General features: G+C 36.3%; 2 protein-coding genes across 3 annotated transcripts in view; one reads left to right on the top strand and one right to left on the bottom strand.

Annotated features, from left to right (window-relative positions):
- LOC134841795 (DNA replication complex GINS protein SLD5-like) overlaps positions 1 to 25,836 on the top strand; it is a 493,875-nt gene extending 468,039 nt beyond the window's left edge. The window contains exons 2-5 of the mRNA XM_063857832.1: positions 21,597 to 21,857; positions 22,125 to 22,418; positions 24,075 to 24,290; positions 24,736 to 25,836. Of these exons, the coding sequence (XP_063713902.1) occupies positions 21,612 to 21,857; positions 22,125 to 22,418; positions 24,075 to 24,290; positions 24,736 to 24,855 (876 nt within the window). The 5' untranslated portion in view covers positions 21,597 to 21,611 and the 3' untranslated portion in view covers positions 24,856 to 25,836. The remainder of the gene's footprint in view (positions 1 to 21,596; positions 21,858 to 22,124; positions 22,419 to 24,074; positions 24,291 to 24,735) is intronic.
- LOC134841641 (dnaJ homolog subfamily C member 13-like) overlaps positions 1 to 26,017 on the bottom strand; it is a 554,774-nt gene that overhangs the window by 254,394 nt on the left and 274,363 nt on the right. The gene's annotated exons all lie outside the window — the stretch shown is intronic.

Here is a 26,017-nt window from a genome sequence, read left to right as displayed (position 1 = left end):
AATTTAGATGAACAACGATTTTCATTTTATGCAGTAGCGGATTTCGGCGTGGGGGGCAATGTTCATAGGACCCCCCATCCCCCTCCCCCACAGGGATTCTACTTCCTGCCAACCCAAAGCGTCCCCCCGTTATATTAGTTTGCGATAACCATATTTGGCTGACGGACCCTTAAATTTATCTCAAGGCGCAATCGGCGCCAATATTTACTAATTTTGAGGGGGAGCGCTTGCAAAAACCGCAATTTTTGGTCAAAATTGCCCACAAATGGCGTTTTTTTCTTCCAAAAAGGGCCTTTTTCCAAACAGGGCAACAAAGCAAATATGGCTCTTTTCCACTACCACCCCTCCCCCCTAATTTTCAAAATTGTCGTTTTTTCAATTGTTTCACGTGATATTATGGCAGAACGCGTGATGTTACGAAGAAAGGTATGAAGAACAATTATGTTCACTAAATTTATTTTGTTCACCATGCAAAATTGTCTCATATTATTTTCTTACCAAGTTTTCTACATTATGACAACGTAAAACTGGTTTTTCAACACTGAAAATCAAATGTGGCCCTAAAGTGGAAACGAGCTCCAAACAGGATAAAAAACGCTTTTTTGGCCTGTTTTTTCAAATTTTTGCCTGAAACGCAGAAATTTTGACAAAAAAGTGTCTCTTTAGTGCTCTGAGAGAGGTCGGAAAATCAATTTAGCCAACCTAAAAAACTAGGTCAACAAAATTTTTGAAATTATTTTTGAGTATTCCTCCCCTCAATAGTATCACAGTGTGGATTGTGGGGTAGGTTTATCAGTTTATCATCCCCCACCTTTTTTGAAAAACAAACAGAGTCAAAACCTAATGAAAAGTGACACTATGAACAAACTACCAATTGTTTTTTCCTCTGATAAAAAAAGACGGACAAAAACTCATGGTAAATTGTTTGAATTCAGGTTTTTCCGAATAATCAAGATATTTTCGAAACAATTTTTTTTTTTCGTAATTTACCATTCATTCGAAAACTTTTCAAACTTTTAGTAGCTCAGATTGTTGACATTTGAACAACTTCTCATCAATCTGAAGTTTTTTGTCAAAAACTAAATATATCATAACCTATTATAATAAAAGGAGGCTGAACAGTAAAGTTTTTTCATTACGGTCATCAAACAAAATATAAGCAGAAACCGAAACCAGAGCAAATTTAGTTCAAGTTTTAAATGCTTAAGTAAAATGTTTTTTTTTTAATTTTTTTGTTGAATTCATAGGTTAAACCAACCCAAAGTTTTGTGTGTAAAATGCATAAGTATGAACGCGTGATGTTACGAAGAAAGGTATGAAGAACAATTATGTTCACTAAATTTGTTTTGTTCACCATCCAAAATTTTCTCATATTATTCTCTTACAAATTTATCTACATTATGACAACTTAAAACTGGTTTTTCAACACTGAAAATCAAATGTGGTCCGAAAGTGGAAACCAGCTCCAAACAGGCCATAAAACAATTTTTTGGCCTGTTTTTTTCAAATTTTCGCCTAAAAACGCAGAAATTTTGATCAAAAAAGTGTCTTTTTAGTTTTCTGAGAGAGGTCGGAAAATCAGGTCGGAAAAAAACTAGGTGAACAAAATTTACGAAATTAATTTTGAATATTCCTCCCCTCAATAGTATCACAGTGTGGTTTGTGGGGTAGGTTTATCAGTTTTTGTGTTAAAAAGTGTTAAGTTGGTCTCGGTCGTCCTTCAGTGTTTTTTCTTTACGTTCTATCTGGATCGTAAACAATTGACTGTACGCTTAGTTTGTTGAGTTACCTTGCACTGTCTGTGAAGCTTTTCTTCGAAGTTGGTGATATAAATATCTAATTTATGAAAGGTTAAGATAAAACCTTCCCGCGTGCAATTAGCGCTTTTTCACCAAAACAACCGTGAAAACTTTTTCCTTGGGTTTTTTAAACCGAAAAGCTGTTTAATGTCTCTGAGTTCTTTCGTTTGCTCAAACACCACGAATTTCTACTTTGGCTGATTTCAGCATTTTTTCTTCCCCCCCCCCCCTCCCCCCCCCCCACATCTCAATAAGAGGAGGCTGAACAGAAAAGCTTTGTCATTACGGTCATTAAACAAAATATAAACAGAAACCGAAACCAGACCAAGATTGGTTCAAGTTTTAAATGCTAAAAATAAATGTTTTTTTTTTAAATTTTTTTGTTGAATTCATAGGTTAAACCAACCCAAAGTTTTGCGTATGAAATGCATAAGTTAAAAAAATAAATTTTATATTAGTCTGTGCGCAAATATCCTCCGCCCTCATAGAAGCGAAAACGGGTGCTAGTTTCACGATTGGTTGCGTTTCACGCCTTTTGGTGATCTTATTACAACGGATCGCACTATGATTTTTTACCGTATTTCAACGACGTGAGTCGCGCAAACGGTTGGGTAATGGCCTTTTCGACTTTTGTGCTCAATCATCAAGAAGAGTTATCCGGTTTACAAGGATTATTCTGTGGATAGAAAAAGCTATTTTGATAGTTTGTTAGGCGAAATATTTCGAATTCATTTGGCGTTTGCATGGTGTTGCGCTTGTGCGTAGCGCTTTTGAGGTTGGAACTTGTCTCGACCTCTAAAGGCGGAGAGTTACTCGTGCGGTTTCCAAGAAAAAAGTCATTCGGCGTTAACGCTTTGAAACTGCTCGGATTGAAGGATACAGATGAGAGCGGACGGTCGTTTAGAGACTGCTCAACTAAACAGAACGTGTTTTTGAGGACTTCAGAATAATTAAGCCGCTTGAATTGAAAGAAGTCTTTCAACTGTTTCTTTAACTATTTGTGCCACAGATCTTGCCCTATCAAAAAAAGACAAAAGTTGAAGAAGACATCTTGAAACTTGAACGCACTGTTTTTAACGCGCCTCACCTCCTAGTTTTTTCCGGGTTAAAGTTATGGAAAATGACAGGAACGATTTATCCTATTTCCAAATCGTCCCAACTAATTTTACTGTGGAACTCTGATCTTATTTTAAACCACCTTCACTTTGATTTAACCTGGGCAGTTTTGCAGAAGTAATTGCTTGTCAACCTGAGATTTTTCTCGGCCCAATGCACGCTATTAGAATAGCGAGTTCAGTCATGAACAATTTTCGAGTAAAGCGTTTTTAGAGCTTGGTTGTATGATGCGGAACGGGGTTTGGCTGATTTTTAAGTGACGCATGACTCAGTTTCACACTTACTGTTAACTCGTTATACAATATAGTTGTTCTCAACATTATGCTTAAAATGAAGAGATCGCAACCTTCAGGATAAAAAAGGGGACCATTGAAAACTCAACCAATAAGTAAGCAGACGGCAGACAGAATTGAGACTTTTATCACTGTGATTTTCTAATGCTCGGATGATGCGGAAAATTTTTTACGTCCTTTCTAAAACAATTCTACGTCAGATTAGCAAGACATAAGTGAATGCACTGGATCTTACTGTAGACAAACCATTTTTTATTCACTGACATTGATAGTATCAGACCCTAAATAAAAACAAAAGGGCGTTCAAATTCTAGCATATTTGTTCGGCTCACTTTTAGGTTCAATTTTGCGCCAAACACATTTTAAATTATTCTGCACTCTGAGCAATAATCAATGAAACTCTGCAAATTGAAACAATAATTTTAGAGTTGAATGATTTATTGGCCGATTTCAATTCAATAATTTGAGCAAACCCTTAACTCAGAGAAAAAACTTGGCACAAAAATTTTTTGTTTCTTCCTCAAAATTAGCGGAAGAGGATGCAGTTTTTCCTCCTGCTGCTGTTTTGGTTTATTTTAGTGCAAACACTGTTGAATACGTTTTTTTCGGACTGTTTTGAACTGGACGCAAAAATGTTGTTGTAACTGTTTTGAAAGGGAGAGCAATGTCTTGATTTTTTTGATTAATCTATTTCTGAGGGTTAGCTTGCATGCACTCATGCATCTTTGCAATTTCTGCCAATCAGTCATTGAAAAGGAGCAAAATTGGTTGGTTAACAATCTTTTTCACTGTGATGATCTTTTTATGTTTGTTGGCAGTTTGGAAATGGCTTGTTTGGGCAAAGCAAACCTTTCTCAATCCTGACTATAAGATAGTGACTTAAATCCACCAAATTAATTTGAAAGGGTAGAAAGTAAACTTAGGATGCCGCTTAAATTTTACATCTTCATTGGTGTGAAACAGTTTCGTTTTATAAGACGAGTTTAAAAACGGTTTCTGTATGGTAATTTTTCAGAATAAGAAATTTCAAAGCACCTTGGTGCATTAAGTTAGAATAAAAGAACTAGAAATTTTTGGTTTTCCCAGTCACAAGAATTTTCAAGTTTGTTAACTTGACACGATTACTCAAATAGGGGAGCCGACAGCGCTTACAAATTGGCCGAACCATTCGTGACAATACAGAGGATCACGGTCGCACGGGGACACTTTTCATTCTGGTAACAGATCTTTGCGGATCATGACAACAGTTTAGCGAAAATTTCGACAATTAGATTTTTCGGTTAGTTAATTGCTCGGCTGGTTTCGATGGTTTCGACCAAAGTGATTGTTGGCGTTTATCTGGCGTTGTTGATAATCTCTATCTCGAATGGCTTCATTCAACAGTTGAGCTACGTATAGACTCTGGCTACTTTGCGAGGTTAAACTGAAACCAACGGCCTGCACAATAGTCCTAATGGACGTTTGCGGAACGTGAGGGAAATTTGGAACATATCTTTGTGGGATTTATAAAAAACGGACTTGCGATAACGGTTGGAAGAACTTTAAAGACCGCGACGGATATTTCCGTTTGGACAGCAGGATTAACAGATGATTAACATGGAAAATCTGAAAGCCGGTTATCGGTACTGGTTTGGAATTTTGTAGTAATTTTCTTCTGTAGTTTTATTTACCATTTTTCTGTCCTTAAATTTCCCACAAGGCTCTGCTCGGACGAGTTTACGGAAATTGATTTCTTCACCCAAGAATCCTTTTTCACTCATAATTTGGCCAGTTTTTTGCAGTTTGCGTTGGCCATCTTCCCAATCCGATTTGATTTTTTGGAGTTTCGAGCAAATTTAACCTCATTCTCTTGTTCTACTTTACAGCTTCATGTTACAGATTTCCGCTCTCAGCTTTGTTTGGCTCTGCTGACTTTGTTTGCAAAGCTTTTATTTTATAAAATGCAAGATATATATCGTTTTGTCTGATGAAAGTTCTGAGGCACGTCTCGCTTTGTCTGAGAATCTTATAGGTGAAAAAAGGCTTAGTCGCTTTTGGACTTTTTCCCGTGGACTCCTTACAATCTTGAAGCCATTTTTTATTCTTAACTGTTCGGTCTTTCCAATCTATTGCTTCAAGGATGGTTTGTACCAATCCCTGTTTTTAGCTAGAAAAGAAGATTGACCTTATTGGCAAGATCGGATACGAAGGCTGGCGGTAGACTGTTGCTGGCGGTTTGAGAGGTAGACTATTGCAATTTTTGAAAATATTCGCTGTTTTTCCTTGTTGATGAAATTCCTGTTCCATAATTAGCAGGAATGGATTTACTTCTAAAGCTTACAAATATTGGAAATTTTTGCTGACATTCCTACGTGTTGAATTGATTGAATTGTTAATTGAGTCCAGCTACGAGACAATATTATTCCCATGAACTATCTGAGGATTTTTGTGAAAATTTTTGCTCCGTTTTTTCAGCAAAAAAGTTTATTGAGAGTCCTTTTATGGCAAAACATTTTTTTGCAACCAGTCTCTCACCTTTTGGAGTTGGGATGGTTGTGCTTATTTATAAAGCTTGCTGATTAGACGCAAACCATTTCGAATTAAGACAACGCTACATAAGGTTAGTTGAATTTTAAAATACGACCCTCAAAAATCAAAAATAGATATCGGATGACAAGTTCAATGGGTTAACTTTACAATTATGTCTTTGTGTATACGACAAGCGGCGTGTTTACCGACTGAAACTTCAGCGGAACGGAACGGAAGCGGACAGTTTGAGCGTTTTGACCCAAAATCTGATAAACCCTAGGAAAAAAAACGAGGTAAGAAATCAACCCAAATCAACACACGCACACACACAACTACGGCAAAAAATGCTTAGTGATGTTGGGAGAACGTTTTCTGGGTAGTTTTATGGCGTTTCGGTAAGATACCATTTCGAAAAAAGAGTCCCGATTTGAGCAAACTGTATGACGTTTCAGACAATTCCTGGAAAAAAAATCAATTAAGAAGGCGTCTAAAACATTTCACTCAACAGAACAAAATTGGGGAAAAAGGCATCAATTATGGATTTTTAGAACATAAAAATCCGAGTTTGTTTTCTTTACTATGTTAAGGCCAAAGAAACTGGAATTTTACACCAACCTTTCAGGGATATTCAAAACGCTTTAAATTGCTTTAAATAATCAGTCGCGAAAAACTTATCGCTTTTGTCCTAAAATTTTGGTCAAGTTTGTTATCGAGTAATTTGAACAAGGGTAATTTTTTGTTCGGTTGATCCTCAAATTTTCATGTTCAATATTTATTGCAATGAAAATTGGACAAAAGTTTAGGCTCTCCCAGTTTTGTAATCTTTGTGTTTCCGTGAAAACTCGAGTCTTTGATGTCAGTCATTGTCTAGTTGGAAATTTCGAAAAAAAATATGGAAAAATGAAAATGGAAAAGTGCAATGCGCCCCTTTTTGATTTTTACCCCGAGAAATTAACTTTCAATTTTCAAAATAAGCTACTAAGATTACTTCCGAGTAAAAACGCCGCTGTTCAAATATGCTGTTAAGGTTGCTTCCGAAATAAAATATTTTCAGATTTTTCCGAGTAATCGAGATGTTTTCCGAAAACTTTTTTTTTCATAATTGAATGTTTAATTAGCATTTTCTAGTAGCTCAGTTTTTAGTAAATCAGATTATATCATTTGAACAAACTCTCGTCAATCTAATAATTTATGGAATAATTTTTTGAACTGATAAGACAAGGCTGAGATGTAACAACTTTCATCTTTTACGGCCAACAAATCATTTTTAAGCAAAAACCGAAACCAGACTTAATTTAATTCAAGTTTTAGTTTTCAAAGTTTCTTTTTAGTTTTTGGTTGAATTTTCAGTTAAAACCCACCCAAAAAGTTATTCTTTCCTTTCACTGGCATTCTTGCCGCTCATCGTAAAATTAGGCGTTCAGCAAAAACAGCACGTGAATTATCATTAAAAATTTAAAAAAAAAACATTTGAAAAGTTTGGAAGGGAGTGGGTGCTGAGCTTTTTTCCCCTAAACCTGCAACTTTTTTTACAAAAATTGGCATGTGACCTAAATAGGCTGTGACAAGAATGTTTAGTCTATACTTAGTTTTATTTACACCATAAAACTGATGCTTTTCTGGAGTGGGGGAGAAGGTGAGAAGAGCCAATAGCTGCATTTTTTCTTCTTCGACCTTAGTGTCTCAAATATCACAATTATCTTGGATTCATTTTTGGTGCAACAAGTCAATTGACAGGTTAAGCTTTAAAAATAAATTTGCTCGGTTAAAGTTTTTTTGAGAAGCATTGTAGTTGTGTAATTATATGTTCACCAGCTCTGATTTTGTATACATTCTTTTCTGTTTCCCCTTTTTAGCACCCAAATTGTTTCGGCTCATGTCATATCGGTTTGTAGCCTCACATTGTCAATTGAGTACCGAAATAAAATTCATGCCTTTGAGAGCTGGGCGAGAGTGTCAAAAAACGAGAGTTTGTAGCTGCAGTTTTTGCCATGATTTCTGTCGTCGGCATAACGGAGTCTGCTCAATTTTTGTCAACTTAGTTTCTGCTTTATTTTGATGAGGATCGGCCTGTTAGCTTGTGAGTTGATCAAAACTTGAATCGACAGATAATTTTCACCTGTTTTGGCTTTCATTTCCAAAGCTGAAAGATTTTTTCAAAAAGGGTATACATGCTTTCAATTTTTATTACTGTAATCCACGTATGACTTATAACATCTGTACTGCTTCCGGATCTTTTTTGAGATAATTGGTGTACCCATTTGCTTATCTTTGAGTCCTAGAAACGCATGAAAATGTTTTGTAGTCTTGCGACATCCAAATTTTTTTTCAAAATTTCCACGAACTAATCAAATGGTGCAATATTTTTAAAATTGTTTAAACAACTTGTATCTTGTGTTAAAATGTTTCTCAATCCAATGCTTATCAAGTTTGATGAAATGAATCACAATAATGACAGTTAAATTAATTGTGATGAATTGCCGCAAAGACCGGCGATGCATCGACTACCATAAAACTCTACTAGCATAAAAATTTCTTAAATCAAATCGTATCAACTAGCATAAAAATTGAAGCACAAAAATCATTTATATTCACAATTAAAAACACAAAAACAAATTAATGTCAGTTTTTCTCAGTGCATGTTTTAATTTGAACGAATTAGTATTCTTGTTTGTGTTTCTGAGAAAAGTATGCTAGTCGAAAGAGTTTCCTTTTTAGAAACTTCTATGCTAGTTGAGCTTTATGCTAATCGACTCGACGGGTCACAGAGAAACTGCATTCAAAAACGTTGACCTTGTTGTAGTGGCGTGTGCAGAATTTTTCTAGGGGGTGGGTTGGCAGTTTTTCAAAAAATTGACCAATTTGATTTTCCGAGCTCCCTCAAAATACAAAAAAGTATAAGGACCCTATTTTGTGAAAATTTTCTGCGCCACAACAAGTTTTTCAAAAAACAGGCCAAGTAAGGCGTTTTTAGGCTTTTTACGGAAAATGTTTACCAAAAAATTGAATTTTTTTTGGCGCTCGCTCCCCCCTCATAATTAAAAATACCTCTTATTGGCGCCAGGACGCCTTTAAAAAATTTTGAGGTTGTTCAGTGAAAAATAGATTACGTAGAGTTATGCCAAAGGGGCAACCTATTTAGTTGAAATGAAAGAACTAAAAAATTTTGGCTTTCTCAGTCACAAGAATTTCCAAGACTGTTAACTTGACGCAATTACTCAAATGGGGAGCTTACAAAATGGCAGAACCATTCGTGACAATACAGAGGATTCACGGTTGCACTGGAACAGTTTTCATTCTGGTAACAGATCTTTGCAGATCAATATATCAGTTTAGCGATGTTTTCGACAGTTAGAACTTTCGGTTCGTTAATTGGCGGATAGCTCGGCTGGTTTCGACCAAAGTGATTGTTGGCCTTTACGTTGCGTTGATGATAATCTCTATCTCGAATGACTTCATTCAACGATTGAGCTACATATAGACTCTGGCTACCTTGCGAGGTTAAACTGAAACCAACGGCCTGCAGTATAGTCTTAATGGACGTTTGCGAAACGTGATGAACGTTCTTCAGGGAAATTTGGAACATATCTTTCTGGGATTTATAAAAAAAAAACCGACTTGCGATAACGGTATGATTTTCATGCATTTAAAGACCGTGACGGATATTTCCGGTTGGAAAGCAGAATTAACAGATGGTTAATATGGAACGCCTGAAAGTCGGTTATCGGTACTGGTTTGGATTTTTGCAGTAATTTTCTTCAGTAGTTTTAATCACCCATTTTTTTGTCCTTGAACTTTCTACAAGACTCTGCTCGGACGAGTTTAACGGAATTGATTTCTTCTAAAATGCACCCAGATTTCTTTTTCACTCATAATTCGGCCAGTTTATTGCAATTTGCATTGGCCATTTTTCCAATCCGATTTGATTTTTGGAGTTTCGAGCAAATTTAACCTCATTCTCTCGCTCTACTTCACGGCGTCATGTTGCAGTTTTCAGCTCTCGACTTTGTTTGGCTCTGCTGACTTTGTTTGCAAAGCTTTTGAAATTATAAAGCGCAAGAATTATATCGTTTTGTCTGCTGAAAATTCTGAGGCACGATTTGCTTTGTCTGAGAATCTTAAAGGTAAAAAAAAGGTTTGGATTTTTTTCCCGTGGACTCCTTAGAATTTTGAAGCCATTTTTTTTCTTAACTGTTCGGTCTTTCCAATCTATTGTTTCAAGGATGGTTTATAGCAATCCCTGTTTTTTGACCTAATTGGCAAGATCGGATACAAAGGCTGGCGGTAGACTATTGCTGGCGGTTTGAGAGGTAGACGATTGCAATTTTTGAGATTATTCGCTGTTTTTTTCGTTGATGAAATTCCGGTTTCCATAATTAGCAGGAATCGATTTACTTCTAAAGCTTACAAATATTGGAAGTTTTTGCTGACATTCCTACGTGTTGAATTGGTTGAATTGCTAATTGAGTCCAGCCACGAGACAATATTATTCCGGAGAACTATCTGAGGATTTGTGTGAACAATTTTGTGCTCCGTTTTTTTTCTGCAAAACAGTTTAATGAGAGCCCTTTTATGGCAGAACAATTTTTTGCCACCTGTCTCTCACCTTTTAGAGTTGAGCCGATTGGGATAATTTAGAAAGCTTGCTGATTAGATGCAAACCATTTCGAATTAAGAAAATGCTACACAAGGTTAGTTAATTTTTAAAATACGACCATCAAAAATCAAAATTAGATATCGGATGACAAGTTCAATGGGTTAACTTTACAATTATGTCTTTGTGTATACAATAAGAGGTGTGTTTACCGACTGCAACTTTAGCGGGACGGAAGGGAAGCGGACAGTTCGAGTGTTTTGACCCAAAATCTGATAAACCCTAGAAAAAAAATTTGAGGTAAGAAATCAACCCAAATCAACACATGCACACACTCAACTACAGCAAAGAATGTTTAGTGATGGGAGAACGTTTTCTGGGTCGTTTTATGGTGTTTCGATAAGATACTATTTCGAAAAAAGAGGGCCTATTTGAGCGAAATGTATGACGTTTCAGACACCTCCTGGGAAAAAAATTCAATTAAGAAGTCGTCTAAAACATTTCACTCAACAGAAAAAAATTGGGAAAAAGGCATCAATTATGGATTTTTAGAACATAAAAATCCGAGTTTGTTTTCTTTACTATGTTAAGGCAAAAGAAACTTGAATTTTACGCCAAATTTTTTCTGGAACATTCAAAACGTTTTAAATTGCTTGAAATAATTAGTCGCGAAAAAGCTATAGCTTTTTCCTAAAATTTTGGTCAAGATTGTTATTAAGTAATTTGAACTAGGGTAATTTTTCGTTCGGTTGATCCTCAAACTTTCATGTTCAATATTTATTGCAATAAAAATTGGATAACAATTTACGCTTTCCCAGTTTTGTACTCCTTTTCGTTTCATGAAAACTCGGATCTTCGATGTCAGTCAGTGTCTAGGGGGAATTTTCGAAAAAAAATTTATGGAAAAATGAAAATGGAAAACTACAATGCGCACTTTTTCGATTTTGACCCCGAGAAATTAACTTTTAATTCTCAAAATTAGCTACTAGGATTACTTCCGAGTAAATACGCCGCTGTTCAAATAAGCTGTTAACGTTGCTTCCGAAATGAAATGTTTTTAGGTTTTTCTGAGCAATCGAGATTTTTTCCGGAAATTTTTTTTCATAATTCAATAATTAATTAGCATTTTCTAGTAGCTCAGTTTTTATTAACTCAGATTATAAGCATTTGAACAAACTCTCATCATTCTAACAATTTGTGGAATAATTTTTTGAACTGATAAGACAAGGCTGAGATAAAACAACTTTCATCTTTTACGGCCAACAAATCATTTTTAAGCAAAAACCGAAACCAATTTTAATTTAATTCAATTTTTAGTTTTCAAAGTTTCTTTTTAGTTTTCGGTTGAAATTTGAGTTAAAACCAACCCAAAAAGTTATTCTTGCCTTTCACTGTTCTTCTTGCCGTTCATCATAAAATTAGGCGTTCAGCAAAAATAGCACGTAAATTATCATTGAAAATTAAAAAAAAAACATTTGAAAAGTGTTGAAAGTGGGTGCTGAGCTTTTTTCCCCTAAACCTGCAGTTTTTTTATAAGTATTGATCCTGTTAATTTTGTCTGATTGTTACAAAATTTGGCTTGTGACCTAATTAGGCTGTGACAAGAATGTTTAGTCTATACTTAGTTTTATTTACAACACAAAATTGATGCTTATCTGGAGTTGGGGAGAAGGTGAGAAGAGCCAAGAGCTGTATTTTTCTTCTTCCACCTTAGTGTCTCAAATATCACAATTATCTTGGATTCATAATTAGCATAAGCACATTAATCCATCTAAACTGTTAATTTTCCCACTCGAATGCTCCAATAAAATTTCGATGTTGCCATGCATTTTGGCGCCATTCTGGTTGAATGTCACATACTCCGCGGACAGTCCGGTCAATGTCCTCATTGAGTCGCGTGATTTTCATTAAAATGGTACAGTGCCATCGAACATAATTTACAAAATGCATGAAAACACTTTCATCCACATCACATCGACTCACTGCAGAATACAAATGGCATCATACTACACTGCCATAGCCCTCTAATTTTGTTCACCAATCTGCACTTTGAGGATGTGATTTAAGATAAAACATCTTTTCTGAAATTTAGTGCCATGATCTTGGTTTAAAACTTCCTCTCCTAGCTTTAAAAGGTTTTGGGACGCAGTACAGTCCTACCAACCAACAAACTAAAACTATCCTACTATGCTTCCTCCCTGCAGAAATTTAGTTGTTACTGGTCCTGAATATAAAAATTAGGAAACTTGCTGGTTAGAAGAAACAATGAAATAATCTCATTTTTCATGAGATCACTCAAGACCTCATATCACCACAAAGTGATCAGTCATCTTAGTTGATTAAAGGTTATTGGATTTAAAGCTAGCACAAACTGATAATATCAATTTATTTAAAAAGTAATTGAGTCACTACTCAATCGAGAATAATTAATGAAGATTTAAAACCAAAAAATATGAAAGAAAAAAGTTTCAAAAAATGTATGTGTATTGCACTTGGTCTGTCGCAATTTAATAGCTCAACTTCTTTCTAAAGAAAGAGCTTTCGAATTTAGTGCCGCACTAAACAGACGAAATTTGAAGTCAGTATTCTTCTCAAGTGGGCGACTATTGAATCCACCGAGCTCTGTGTTACCAACCTGCCTTCGGATTGCCAGAGCTAGACCTACTAAAACTCTCATGGCAACCACTCTTCCAAAAAGTAATTTGGACTTTAATACAAATAAATCAGTGCCGAATTCTGTTTCCAATTAGACCTAGACCTTCCGCCCTCTTCACAAGACCCTTCCGGATTGAGCGCAAAATAGCATTAACGCGCTTAAATACTAAATTAACCCTACAGTACAGGCACCAGAAACGGGCCAAAATTTCGATCGTAACGATCCTGTTTGAAATAAATACCTGTAACAACAATATAATTAACAACAACAAATGGGAGGGAGGATCACATCTCGTCTGAGGGGATGATTTCTACTGATTTTATATTTTTGCTGTTTTTGTTTTTTTTTCGGTTATTTTTTATGTTTATGGTTTTTTCTTGGTTACTATACTACTTTTTGTTTGGTTTCTTGTAATTCGTTAAGTTTTTTTGTTCATACACCGCTCAGGGAACAAAGGGACGGCCGATCTTCCCACCCTTCACAATACGTGAAACTTTGATCTGAAATAGATTAAAAAAACAAGCCCGGGAACCCGGAAGGCTTCTGCGTTTCAAATAACCCTTCCAGTTCGAAAAATTTATTGGCACGGGGTGCTTGTTTATGGATCTGCCGATCATGATGTTGAAAAAAAACACCATGGAGCGCCATAAAAACATATATGTAACATTCGCCCGGAAGTACAGATCGACAGAAAATAAATCTAGGTTATGAAACGACTGTCTAGCGTCGTTACACAGCCTGAAATGCTTTTAACCGTCTCAACCGTCTGAAACGACTGAGACGTGTGTAGTCCTTTAACATCGGGTCGAGAAAATCATTAATGTTTTTTGGGCTATCGGCCAGAACACGCAGATTAACTTAGTTACATGCAGAATAGTCTGCTCATGGCTGGGTCTCAGTATCCCCAGACCACGAGGTCACTCCTAAAACAGAGCTACTACTTGTTTATTAATTTTTTTGTTTTTGTTCAGTAGATAAAAATAATCATATCCATCACAGATGGATCAAAATTTTCCTTCAACGCATAGCTGTTATTTCGATAAAATTTCGACGTTGCCATGAATTTTAGCGCCATTCTGGTCGAATGTCACAGGGCGCAGCCGGCCCCAGCACAGAATTGTTTTTGAGCCAGCTTTTAATGTAACATTCGACCGGAAGTACATATCGACGGAAAATAAAGCTAAGTTCTAAAACGACTGGCTAGCGTCTAAAAACAGCTCTACATACTTTTCACCGTCTCTGCCAAAGCCAGTTCTTTTGGTGGTTTTCCTAACATCGGGTCGACAAAACGTTACTGCTTTCCGGCTTCGACCAGAACGCTCAAATTAACTTAATTACGTGCAAGAGTAGTGAGCTCATGGCTGGTTCTCAGTATCCCCAGACCACGAGGTCACTCCTAAAATCAGGGCTACTACTATTTATTGAATTATTATTGTTTTTGTTCAGTAGAAAAAAATCATCATCTCCATCGAAAATGGATCAACCCTTTCCCTCACTCCTAGCTTCTCATTCTCTGATACTGAATCTGGATGTTAATTAAATTCAACTCAGGACATGGCCAGGAAGCTAAAAGTTTTTGTAAAACAGTTTGAGTTCTGAGCCCGAGACCCCTCCGGATTCTGGAATTCGGGGAAATAATACTCCGGAAGGCTTTTCACGCCATCCCAACACCCTTCCTTTTTCTCGGGTCTTGCGTTTTAACGATTGTAACAGTACAATCGTTACAACTCGGAATGGTTGCTGACAATCTCCAATGACAATTTCAATCTGCTGTCGTTTTCCCGTAGTTGTTTCCACTGCGACTATTGTTGTTCTGTTTTCGCCGTTTCAGTGTGCGCGAAATAAAAAAAAGTTACGTGTCGTTCATGTCCGAAACGAAATTTTAAAAATTCGCATGTCAGTTAAAACTAACCCTTCCCGATTTGTCCAATTTTTCAAAAACCGTTGCTATGTTGTTAAAATCATCAATCTTCCCAGTTCGATGTTTTTTTCTGATCGATAAAAATTTCGGTAACGAAACTACATTTTGGTTGATTGTGGTCGAATGTCACAGTAAGAACCTAAGCAAATGCACTGAGGAACCCAGAGTAGGCAGCTTTTTAAAACGGAGATTCTCCCTGGCAATTTAGTAGATTACTCGGAACAAGAAATGACAGTATAACTTTCGACGAAATTTTTTATTTGTAACACTTGTATATTATACTATGACACCGTGGACTTTCTTATTACTTTCATTATGTAACATTCGCCCGGAAGATACATATCGACGGAAAATAAAGCTAGGTTCTAAAACGACTGGCCAACGTCTAAACAGAGCTCTACCTGCTTTTCACCGTCTCTACCAAGCCAATTCTTTTGGTGGTCTTTTCAACATCGGGTCGACAAAAAAGTTACTGTTCTCCGGCTTCGACCAGAACGCTCAAATTGACTTAATTACATGCAGAAATAGTGAGCTCATGGTGGATCTCAGTATTCCCAGACCACGAGGTCACTCCTAAAATCAAGGCTACTACTATTTATTGAATTATTATTGTTTTTGCTCAGTAGATAAAAATCATCATCTCAATCGAAGATGGATCAAACTTTCCCCCCAACTCCTAGCTTCTCATCCTTGCAAAATGAATTCAGATGATAATTAAATTCAACTCAGGGCATAGTAGGGAAGCTAAAGTTTATATAAGACAGTTTCAGTCCAAATCCCGAGACCCCTCCGGATTCTTGAGTCCGGCGAAATAAGACTCTTATTCTCCTTCCGGAAGGCTATCTCCCACCCTTCACTATTGTTCGCAACGGCCTTGCAACTTTTGTAGCGGCACAATAGTTGCAACTCGGAGCGGTCTCTGCTACTTCTGTTTTTCTCTGTTTCCGATTCTCAGTTTTTTGGTTGTTGTGTGTTTCTATTTCGGTTTTTCTCCAAAATGGCCGTTTTTGACGCTTCTTAGAATCATTACGTCATCAATTCGAATTTTTAAAATTTAGGAATTTCCGAATCCTTCAGCCTTCACGATTTGTCCAATCGTCCGAATAACGCTCTTATTCCTTCAACACCGCCAATTCGGAAGGTTTGCTGCTAAAAACTCGAAATTGCTGCATCTGCATTTTTGTTCATTCTGGTCCAATGTCACATACTCCCGGAAAGCCCGGTCAATGACCCCATTCAGTCTCGCAATATTCGTAAAGTTAGTACAGTGTCATCAAACAGAATTTACAAAATGCACGAAATAACTTTTATCCACTTTATATCTCATATCGACTCACTGCAGAATATAAATGGCATCATACTACATCGCTATAGCCTTCCAAATTTCTTCTCTAATCTGCACTTTGAGGATGTGACCTATGATAAAACATTTTTTCTGACTTCCAACGTCATCGTCCTGAATTAAAACTTTTTCTCCTAGGTTTTAAAAGGTGTTGGTTTGCCGGACAGTCCTGCCAACCAACAAGCTAAAATTATCCTACTATGATTCTTCCCTTCGGAAATTTTAGTTGTTATTGTCCTGAATATTAAAATTAAGAATCTCTGTGGTTAGAAAGAACAATGAAACAATCTCCCTCTTCCTGCGAATAAATTAATGAGATTTGATTTGCTTCAAAACATGTAAAAGAGGCTTTGCCGGCAACGAGAAAACATACACTTGTGTCGCATGCAACGCTCAAATGCATTTGGAACCAACTTGTGTTGGGTTGTCTCTAGTGCCCATAAATGGAATAAAAGAACTAGGGCCGATTGTCATGTTGCTTTGTAATACTTGTGTGCAAAATAATGAACGAGACAACTTTATAAGATGCAAAACCCTGGCCAACATAGACGAGAAGCTCTCAAACATTGATGTAACTGAAAGCCTTAAAAGCATGGAAAGAATACTTACCGATTTAGTAGATCAAAAAATTGGAAATGCAATGAAAACGACATGCGATAAAGTGGAAAAAACTTATAGTGCCGTTGTAGCTGCTGAAACCACCACCCGGATAAATCAAGCTCAAACCACTCAACATGCTGCCAGATCTAACTCTGATCACAACATAAATCAAAGTTTTAGGATACAAGGGGTCAAAGAGGACCCTGAGAAAACAAAAGGAGAAAACCTTGTCCCAACAAATGACGAAGTAAACGATATACTAGACATAATTGGAGTGAAGCCGAAAATAATAGAACTAAAACGACTGGGAAAATTTGATCGTAATCGAATGAAGCCAAGAACTCTGCTGGTAACTGTACCTAGCGAACATGAAGCACGACTAGTACTAGCAAAAAGCCGAGAAAAGCGAGAACAAATGGTCGAAAAAAAGGTCTACCTGCTACCAGCATTGACCAAAGAGAGTGCAATTAAAGAGAACGAAATCCTTAAGAAACGAAGACAACTACTAGATGAAGGCGTTCCTCGCAAAAAGCTGAAAATAAGGAATCTAGAATTGTTCAATGATGGTGTGAAAGTAACTATTGACACTGAAGTTCAGGAACCCCAGCATTGACTAGGATTCCTCAACATTCTGCAACTAAATACTAGAAGCCTAATCAACATAGAGAGAAGAACTAAGCTAGCAAATGCAATTGCAGTTGGAAATTTTAATGTCATATGCTTAAGCGAAACTTGGCTTAACGAGAATATTCAATCATCAGAGCTTTTTCTAAGTGAATATAAAATCTATAGATCTGATAGAGCTATTGTGAGTGGTAAAAACTGTCACGGAGGCAGCCTAATAGCTGTCAAGAATAGTCTAATTACCGAGGACTTATCCACCAAACATGACATTCCTGATTCATGTGTGCTATGTAGTATAAAACTTCATCAAACTGAAATGATAATTGGCTCATTCTACAATCCGCCAAAAAACAGTAATTACAGATACAAAGGGCACGAATTTGAACAACTGATCAAAGCCATTCCTAAAAACAAACCGCTTCTCTTATGTGGGGATTTAAATTTCCCAGAAACAAACTGGAACACCCTCACCAGTACTGACGAGGAAGAAAACCAAATACTGCAAATTTTTGAAAATGGACTCTTTAGGCAGGCGATAGATTTCCCAACATGTGTGAAGAACATACTAGACGTAGCCTTCTATCGGAATTGCTATACAAGTGCCGAACAAGATTTTAACGTTTCCAAGATTTATGACTGCTCAGATCACAATGCCATAATGTTGTCTATTGAGTGCACGGTATCAGAGCCGAAACCATACTTGGAAAATTTTAGAAGTTTTGGAATACCGATTTTGAAGGAATAAACAATTTTATAAACGAGAACCCATTTGAACCAGTATGCCACACAAACATTAACAAAATGCATGAGGAGTACACCCAATATTTGGATGAAATCATTAAGAATTTTGTGCCTCTCAGAACAAGACATAGGAAATCACTTCCACCTTGGATAACTAGTAGCACTTCAAATTTGATCAAAAAGTTACAAACAAAACGGCAATCATGTATACTCAAACCGACCAACTACAGAAGACAACAAGTTAAACTGTTTGAAAATTTAGTAACTGAATCATCGGAATTGGACAGGAAAAACTACCAAGAGGAATTGTTTAGAACACGGAACACTAATGTAATTTTTAAACACCTAAAGAACTTGAATAAACATACAAGTCTTCCTAAGTTAATCATAAAAGATGAAGTTGAAAGCACAAATCCAAACGAACAAGTCAACATGCTAAACGACTTCTTTCATTCAGTTTTTAATCCTAAAGAAAGTTTTAGTATTAGAGATATTCAATTTGAAAATCCCTTGTTAACGAATTTTGATATATCGAAAAAGACAGTAAGTGAGATTTTATCAACTCTGGACGTAACAAAGTCACGCGGCCCAAATGGGTTGCCACCTAGCTTTTTTCAGAAAACGAACCGCAATATATGCAAACCGATGAACAAACTTTTGAGAAACGTAAAACGCCTACGAAAAATACCTGATTCATGGAAAACAGCTGCAGTTACTCCTGTTCACAAAAAAGGTGACCGAAAAATGGTGAACAACTATCGACCAGTATCGCTATTAAATATTGACAGCAAAGTCCTTAAAAAATGTATATACAAAGACCTGTACCCTTACTTTGCCTGGTATTTGACGAAACATCAACACGGTTTTACTAAAGGTAGATCAGTTTTGACAAACATGCTCTCTTTCCTGAAAGAAATATATGAAGCGCTTGACAATGACTCAAACGCAGAAATTGTAGCAGTCTACACTGACTTTACAAAAGCCTTTGATAAAGTTCCGCATTTTGATCTACTTAAGAAAGTTGCACTTATAGGAATAGGAGGCTGCATGTTAGAGGTACTCTATGACTATTTGAAAAACAGGAAACAGTTTGTACGAGTAGACAATATCAGCTCAAAAGTTTTAGAAGTCACTAGTGGTGTTCCCCAAGGATCACTTTTAGGACCACTGCTCTTTTGCATTTTTATTAACGACCTACCTGAAGTACTCCAATTCTCTGAACCATATATTTCTGCGGATGATCTTAAACTACTTTCCATCAAAAAAACATCAATTGAAATTCAAGAAGATCTGGACAAAATTCAGCAGTGGGTAACTGAAAACAAAATGGAATTAGCACTAGATAAATGTGCAAAAGTAAGTTTTAGGGGCGGAGACGCTAACTCTATGCTTTTTGGTGTAGTGCTTGGAACATCGATGTTTGTGAAAGATCTGGGAATTTTTGTGTCGGGCGATTTAAGTTGGAAGGTACACATTGAAACAAGATTAAAGAAGGCAAACCAAGTACTGTACCTCCTGAGAAGAAACCGATCAGCAAAGATGAATACGTTTGTAAAGTTAGGCCTGTATAAGTCACTAATACTCCCAGTGTTATTATACGGACTCTCATGTACACATATATCGAGGGGGGATCAATTGCAGTTGTAGCGATTTCAAAAGAAAGTAATCCGTTGGATCACTGGAAATAAAACGGGAGTGTACATCAACGAACAACGCTTGCTAAACATTTTACCCCTGCCCATGTTCATCCAGCTAAATAACATCTTACTTCTTGCCAGTCTTGATTCTAATGAACGAAATGAAATAGTGTTAAACAGGCGAACCACACGGGCTAGAAATACAGAAATTTTTGAGATGCGAAAAGTGAGAAAGGAAAAAGCGAGAAACGAATTTGTTTTCAGAACCAGTAGGATTGTAAATCGATTAGAACCATATATTCATTTTGATAAACGAATCGGCCTCAAGACGAGAATTTTAAACACGATGTGGAAATTTGTAAACGAGAGATTTTCAGAAATGACAACGTGCACGTGGCAATTATTCTGTGATTGTATCACGTGCAGAAACAAGTGGACATTGTTGTAGAGAAGACGCCGGGACCAAGAATCCCAACAGCAGTGCTGTGAATCCCCAACAACAACAACAACTTTTGAATTTTGCAACTACTTTTTAACGCATGATTTTTTCTAATTTTTTTGTAAAGCTTTCATGCTTTTATATAAAGTGATGCAAGTAAATTGGATCAAGTTAATGAAATTGAAACAGATTAGATACCGAAACGCACAATCAGATCAACTAATTGAGCGAATTGATACTGATAATCCTCAAATAAAAAAAATTATGAGCAAGCTTTTGTGCTATTAAAATAAGCTATTGTAAGACTGCTCGCTCGCTTTATTCACTCGAATTAAGACAAAACCAAAAATTTTAAAACATTTTTCTCGATACAGTTTGAAACTTTTTAATGTCGTTCGAATCACGACTGAAAAGGGCGTTAATAAGATATATCACTCAATTCTCTCCAATGGTTATTTGTGGTAGATTATTCGGAAAAAATTATCCGAATCATTCTCACGAGCCCAGCCGATCAGCAACTTGAAGAAGACTATCCCTCAAAATATTAAGTTTTGCCCGTACCAAAAGGGAGGCCAAAATTTTTGCCTTTGCGTTCTCGCCAGTAGCTTTAGTTCGAAATTGTTATTGAACGTTTGTGAACTCGCCTAACTTTTTGGTTTTGAAAACTCGATATCCACAATTGCGAAAATCTACAGAATACTTTGAAAAAATTTGGCTGGATTTTTTCCGATCAAGTTCTGTAATGGTTTCGATAGAGAGCCAAACTTCCTAACCACCAACTGCTGTATAGGAAATAGGAAGAAAGTGTTCGATTTGGCTCACAGTCAAGAAATATAAAGCTGAAGAGTGTTTTGCGTAAGAAGCAATTTAAATTTTCGAATCGGGTCAAGACCTACCGAGACAATCGAAAAAAATTACCAAGAAAAAATGGTCAAATAACAGCACTCCAACTGTCTTTTCAATAAAGAAATTTTAATATATAGGACTATTTTTTTTTGGCTATTTGGGAACGAATTTATTTTTCGGCTATCCGGGAGTAATTTTTTTTCGGCTAACCGGGTATTCGGCTCCGTGACACGCCACCGTCTGAACAACAATTTTTTGTTGAAAGTTGGTGTTGGTTTATATGAACAGATTTTTTTCTTACATTTGAGTTCCGTAGTAGAAGTTTTTTGAAAACTTCTTTATTCCCAAGGAGGAGCTGAAAATTTCAAAACTAGTTGGACTAGAGTAAACTAAATGTTCGCGGAGTAAACGTTTTTTTGCGCGGTTTGATGTTTCCGTATTTTTTTCTCGATGAGATGCCTATTGATTTAGTATTTACAGATTGTTTTTGATGTTATGGACATTGACCCTCTTTTTCTCGATGATGATAGTTTTCCCCCTGGTGATGGAAACTTGAATTCTGTTACAAGTAGTCGAAGCATGGAAAACGGTACTTCTGCATCGCAATCACGGAGTCAATCTTCCACTGCTCAGAAGAGTTATGCAAGTACGTTGCTCGATGATATTGTGGGGCTTCCACCAGAGTTGCAAGATGGAAATGATGCTATTGCAGATGACGAAATTGAGCTTTCAGCGCAAGAGGTGAAACCTAGGGTTCTGAAAATTAATAAGCCTTACTTATAGGTCATGGCATGCAGCTATATAGCTTCAGACCCTCAACCTAGGCAGCTAGCGGATAATTAAGTCATTCCAAATTAAGATTCAGACCACTTGCGAGAGTGATCTGAACAATAAGAAAATTAGACTTGTCGGACTTAGGTCTCAAAAAGAATTAGCTTTCAGACAAGGATTAAATCACACTGAATTGTAAAAAGACGTAATTTTAATTTCCTCAAATTATGATTATAGGTCATTAATCAGTTAAAAACTGCCTGGATCAACGAGAGGTTTGCTCCAGACTTGTTGGACTCCAAATATGAGTTAGTGACTTGCCTGCTTGACCAGATTAGCTCCATGGGGCGTAAATTAGAGAGAGTAGCCGGTCTGATCCGGGAGAGAAATGCTAGTACTTCGTCCGTTGATTCGGATCATCTTCGCATGGAGATCCACCAGATGGAAATTCAGAGGATTCGATATCTTGTTTCTAGTTACCTCCGACTGAGACTAAACAAAATTGAACAGCACGTGTTTTATTTACTACAAGTAAGTTTATATTTCTCATAATCTTTGTGTTTTTAACAATAATGAACGTCTCAGGAAAAAGTCTTAAAATCTGTTCACGCTCAATTTTGATTTTTCGCGGTTTGACTTGTGATTTTGTAAAGTTCAGTGCATTTCTATTGTTAAAAGGAAGGCAAACTCCTATCGAACAGCAAAATTGTAACAGGTCACGAAAAACGTGATCGACTTCCAATTTTGAAAATGGAAGTTAATTATCAGATATCCCAGCGAAATAAAAATTTTACCTATTAATCCAGTTTTCTCAAATTGGGTTAATTTTAACAAAAACGTGTCCATCATAAATTGTTCTACAAATTCACTGAGTTTTAAGGCCATCTAATTTTTTATTCGAAATTCAAAAGTTGAAGATTTTTGAAAAATTAAGTCGGTTTGTTTTTCAGTTTCCCTGCTTTATTACTTTTTTTCCAACTATCATTTGGTTATATTATTAGGTTTTCATCCGAGGTTGTTTGCATTTTAAAATTGCCTGGAAATGTGCGAAATGTCTACAATTTTTAAATTCTTTGATGCAGTTTTGTTTTATTGTTCCGCCCATTTCATGAAGTGGAAAGGAACTACGTTCTATAAATGGTTTTCCTTATTTTTGGCTACCTCAAAGAAAGGTAGTACAGCGGCAAATGTGGTATATTATTGAGCCCTATTAGTCGTGAATTTGATTCCTAGTGAAATATGAAAAAATCTCAAGAAGTGTCAAGAAAAATTGGAAACAAAAATTAAAAACTAAATGTAAATCAAATTTCAATTTCAGAAACTCTCCAACTCGATATACTTCGAGAAATTTTTGAAATGCATAAATTTTACGCTATTTGGTTTAAATCACTATAATTTTTTACATGCAAATTTAGTGTTATTGCCTTTAGTGACATTCCAAATTGGTACAACCAAATTTTGAGTTTTTGTGCATTTTAAAGCTCTTGAATCTTTACCGCTTTCTCGCTGATGTTTGCGGACTTGCAGCTTTGCCTCTGTGTAAAAAATGTTTTGAATTTATTTAGTTCCAATGAACGTAGTGAAGGCACTTAGGTTTGATGATCTTTTGAGAATGTCGAAAATTTGATCTTTTGTTCGATTTTTGATTTCGTTTAACTTCAATTGAAGTTCCTTTGTTAAAGGAAGACAAATCACACTCTCTGATTACAAAAGCATAAACGGCAGCTTAAAAGTCAACGACTTCTAGTTTCGAAAATGGATTACAATTTAACAGATATCCACTATTCTACAATTGGGTTGTATCAAAAAAAAATTGTCAATCATAAGCTGTTCTTGTAATTTAAAAAACTTTAGGGCTATATATTTTGTTGAAAATCGAAAATTGAAAAACGTTCGGTGCAAAGTCTGTTTTCAATCTCTGCGTTCATTGACACTTTTCTAACAGGCTGTTGACTATGTTTTTGAATTGTCTTGGTCGGAAAATTTTGTGCACAGGAAAATTGCACAGTAAAGATTGCGCATTGTTGCAGAGAAACATTATTTTTTATCAAAAATGTTAAAGATCAAAATGTGTGCTCAGACTCAAAAATTGTTAATTTTCATTTTCAAACATCTATTAAAAGTTATTGAACTTTCAAAATAGTTTTTATTATCTTTCCATAATAAACAAGCGAACTCTTGTTTCAGCAATACAGATCGCAACCACCACAAGCTTACAGCAAAATGTCACCAGAAGAGTTACAATTCGCCATCAAACTTGAGCAGCTGTACAAGACACAGTTACAAAGTCAGGTCTTGGATAAGCTTCCTCTTGGTATCCGGAAGTTGGAGGATCAGTTCCTGACACGGGAACCTAACCTTAACCACTACGTGTTTCTCAAAGTGAACCAAACACAGAAACAGGCAAGTAGTTACACAAATAGTTTGTTTGAAAACTCAACGCGAAAGAGGGTGACAGGTGCCACAACTAAACATAAGATTTGCCTTTGAAGTTTTTTTTTATTTGCAATGAGAACTTCTGAAAGTCGAGAAAAACGGTGAATTTTGAAGTTGTATTGAATCTAATTGGGCCTTAAGTCATGCTCCCCGTGTCAGAAAACCCCGAGTTGTGGCTCAAAGCTAACTTTACGACTTGGAAATAATAAAATATAAACGTTTTATTCCTTTTTTCTGTGATGAATTTTTTTTGTATTGTATTTATTTTTATCAAACCTTGGCGTGTTTTTAATGACCGAACTAATCAAGTCATTAATGACCGAACAAAACAAACTAGTTGTTAGGCTGTAGAGAGATTGGTGCTTTGGAATCGGTTTGTTAGGAAAATATTTGGAATCGGTTTGTTTCATAGGTGCTCATCGACGAAAATGACCCGGAGGGTGTTGTGGATTTGACAGAGGGAACTCAGTACCTGGTCAAGTACAAAACGATAGCGCCTCTCGTGGAAAATGACTCGCTAAGTCTCATTTGAATCGAAATGAATGAACTCTAGGCAATGGCTCTTTTGAGTTCCTCGTCACGAAAAGCGCAAAAAATGGTTCGCAGATTCTTTATTAAAGCTGTTGCTGTTGTACGTAGCAGTCCAGGACTTGGAAGCTGTTCATTAAAACCAGGGGCGGATCTAGGTTTTTTCAAGCGACCTTTTCTTAGGTCGATCAAGTTGATTTTCTAAGGTCTCTCAAATCACTATAAAGACCCTATTTCGACCAAATTTTATTTTAGAAAATAGGCCAAAAAAGCGTTTTTAGGCACGTTTTGGACCAGAGAATTACCTTCTTTCGGCGCGCGCACTCCCCTCATAATTAGAATACATTGGAGCCTCAAGAAAAATTTTTGGGTTATTCAGCGAAAAAGGATCTCTCAAAATAGTATTGGGTAGGCAGAGGGTCGGTCAAACCAGGGGCGGATCTAAGGTTTTCTCGATTGAGGGGGCTGATTTTCGAAAAAACAATTTAGAAAGTTTTTAGGGTTCGTCTTCAAATATGGATATCTCAAAATAGTACAAAGGGCGACCCTTTGGGTCGGCAAGGGGTCGAATCCCTGAGGGGGGGGGGAGAGGTGCCTAAATCCGCCCCTGGATCAAATCCCTGCCTAAATCAGACCAAAACGACCACAATTTTCACAAAGCTTGTTTTGACTGATTTTCGAACTACTTTATTTATTATTGGACTGCTGCAGTTTATTATGGGGCATTACATTATGTGAAATATTTAAAGTGTTTATTGTGAAAGTGTCTGATAGGTTGAAATTTGGATTGGTGATTGGTGCACTGAATTTGAAAATTATCCTAGTGTTAACTTAATAATGGCGAATATGCTTTCTTTCAATATTGAACGAAGTTAATATTTTTTGATCAATTTGTTCAAATATAAATTTTGACGATTGTTTGGGAGAATAATGTGTTGTTTTTGAAATTTGAAAATATAATTTGATCTCAACCAGTATTCAGTTACGACTCAGTCTTTTTATCTTTTCTAGCTTTAACAAGGTTAATGTTCCGAGCATTTGAAAATTTTTTGATTTTTGCTTAATTTAGGCAATGAAAACTTAGCATTACTTGAAAAAAGTTGGTTAGGGTTTTTTAGGCATTTGGAAGTTAAAACTGCAAAAATTCAAAAAAAAATTGATTTAGT

This window comes from Symsagittifera roscoffensis, chromosome 1 (assembly GCF_963678635.1).
Source record: "Symsagittifera roscoffensis chromosome 1, txSymRosc1.1, whole genome shotgun sequence".
NCBI classification, from domain to species: domain Eukaryota; kingdom Metazoa; phylum Xenacoelomorpha; order Acoela; family Convolutidae; genus Symsagittifera; species Symsagittifera roscoffensis.
Note: the sequence above shows the minus strand (reverse complement) of the source record. Positions and strands in the feature narration are given on the sequence as shown.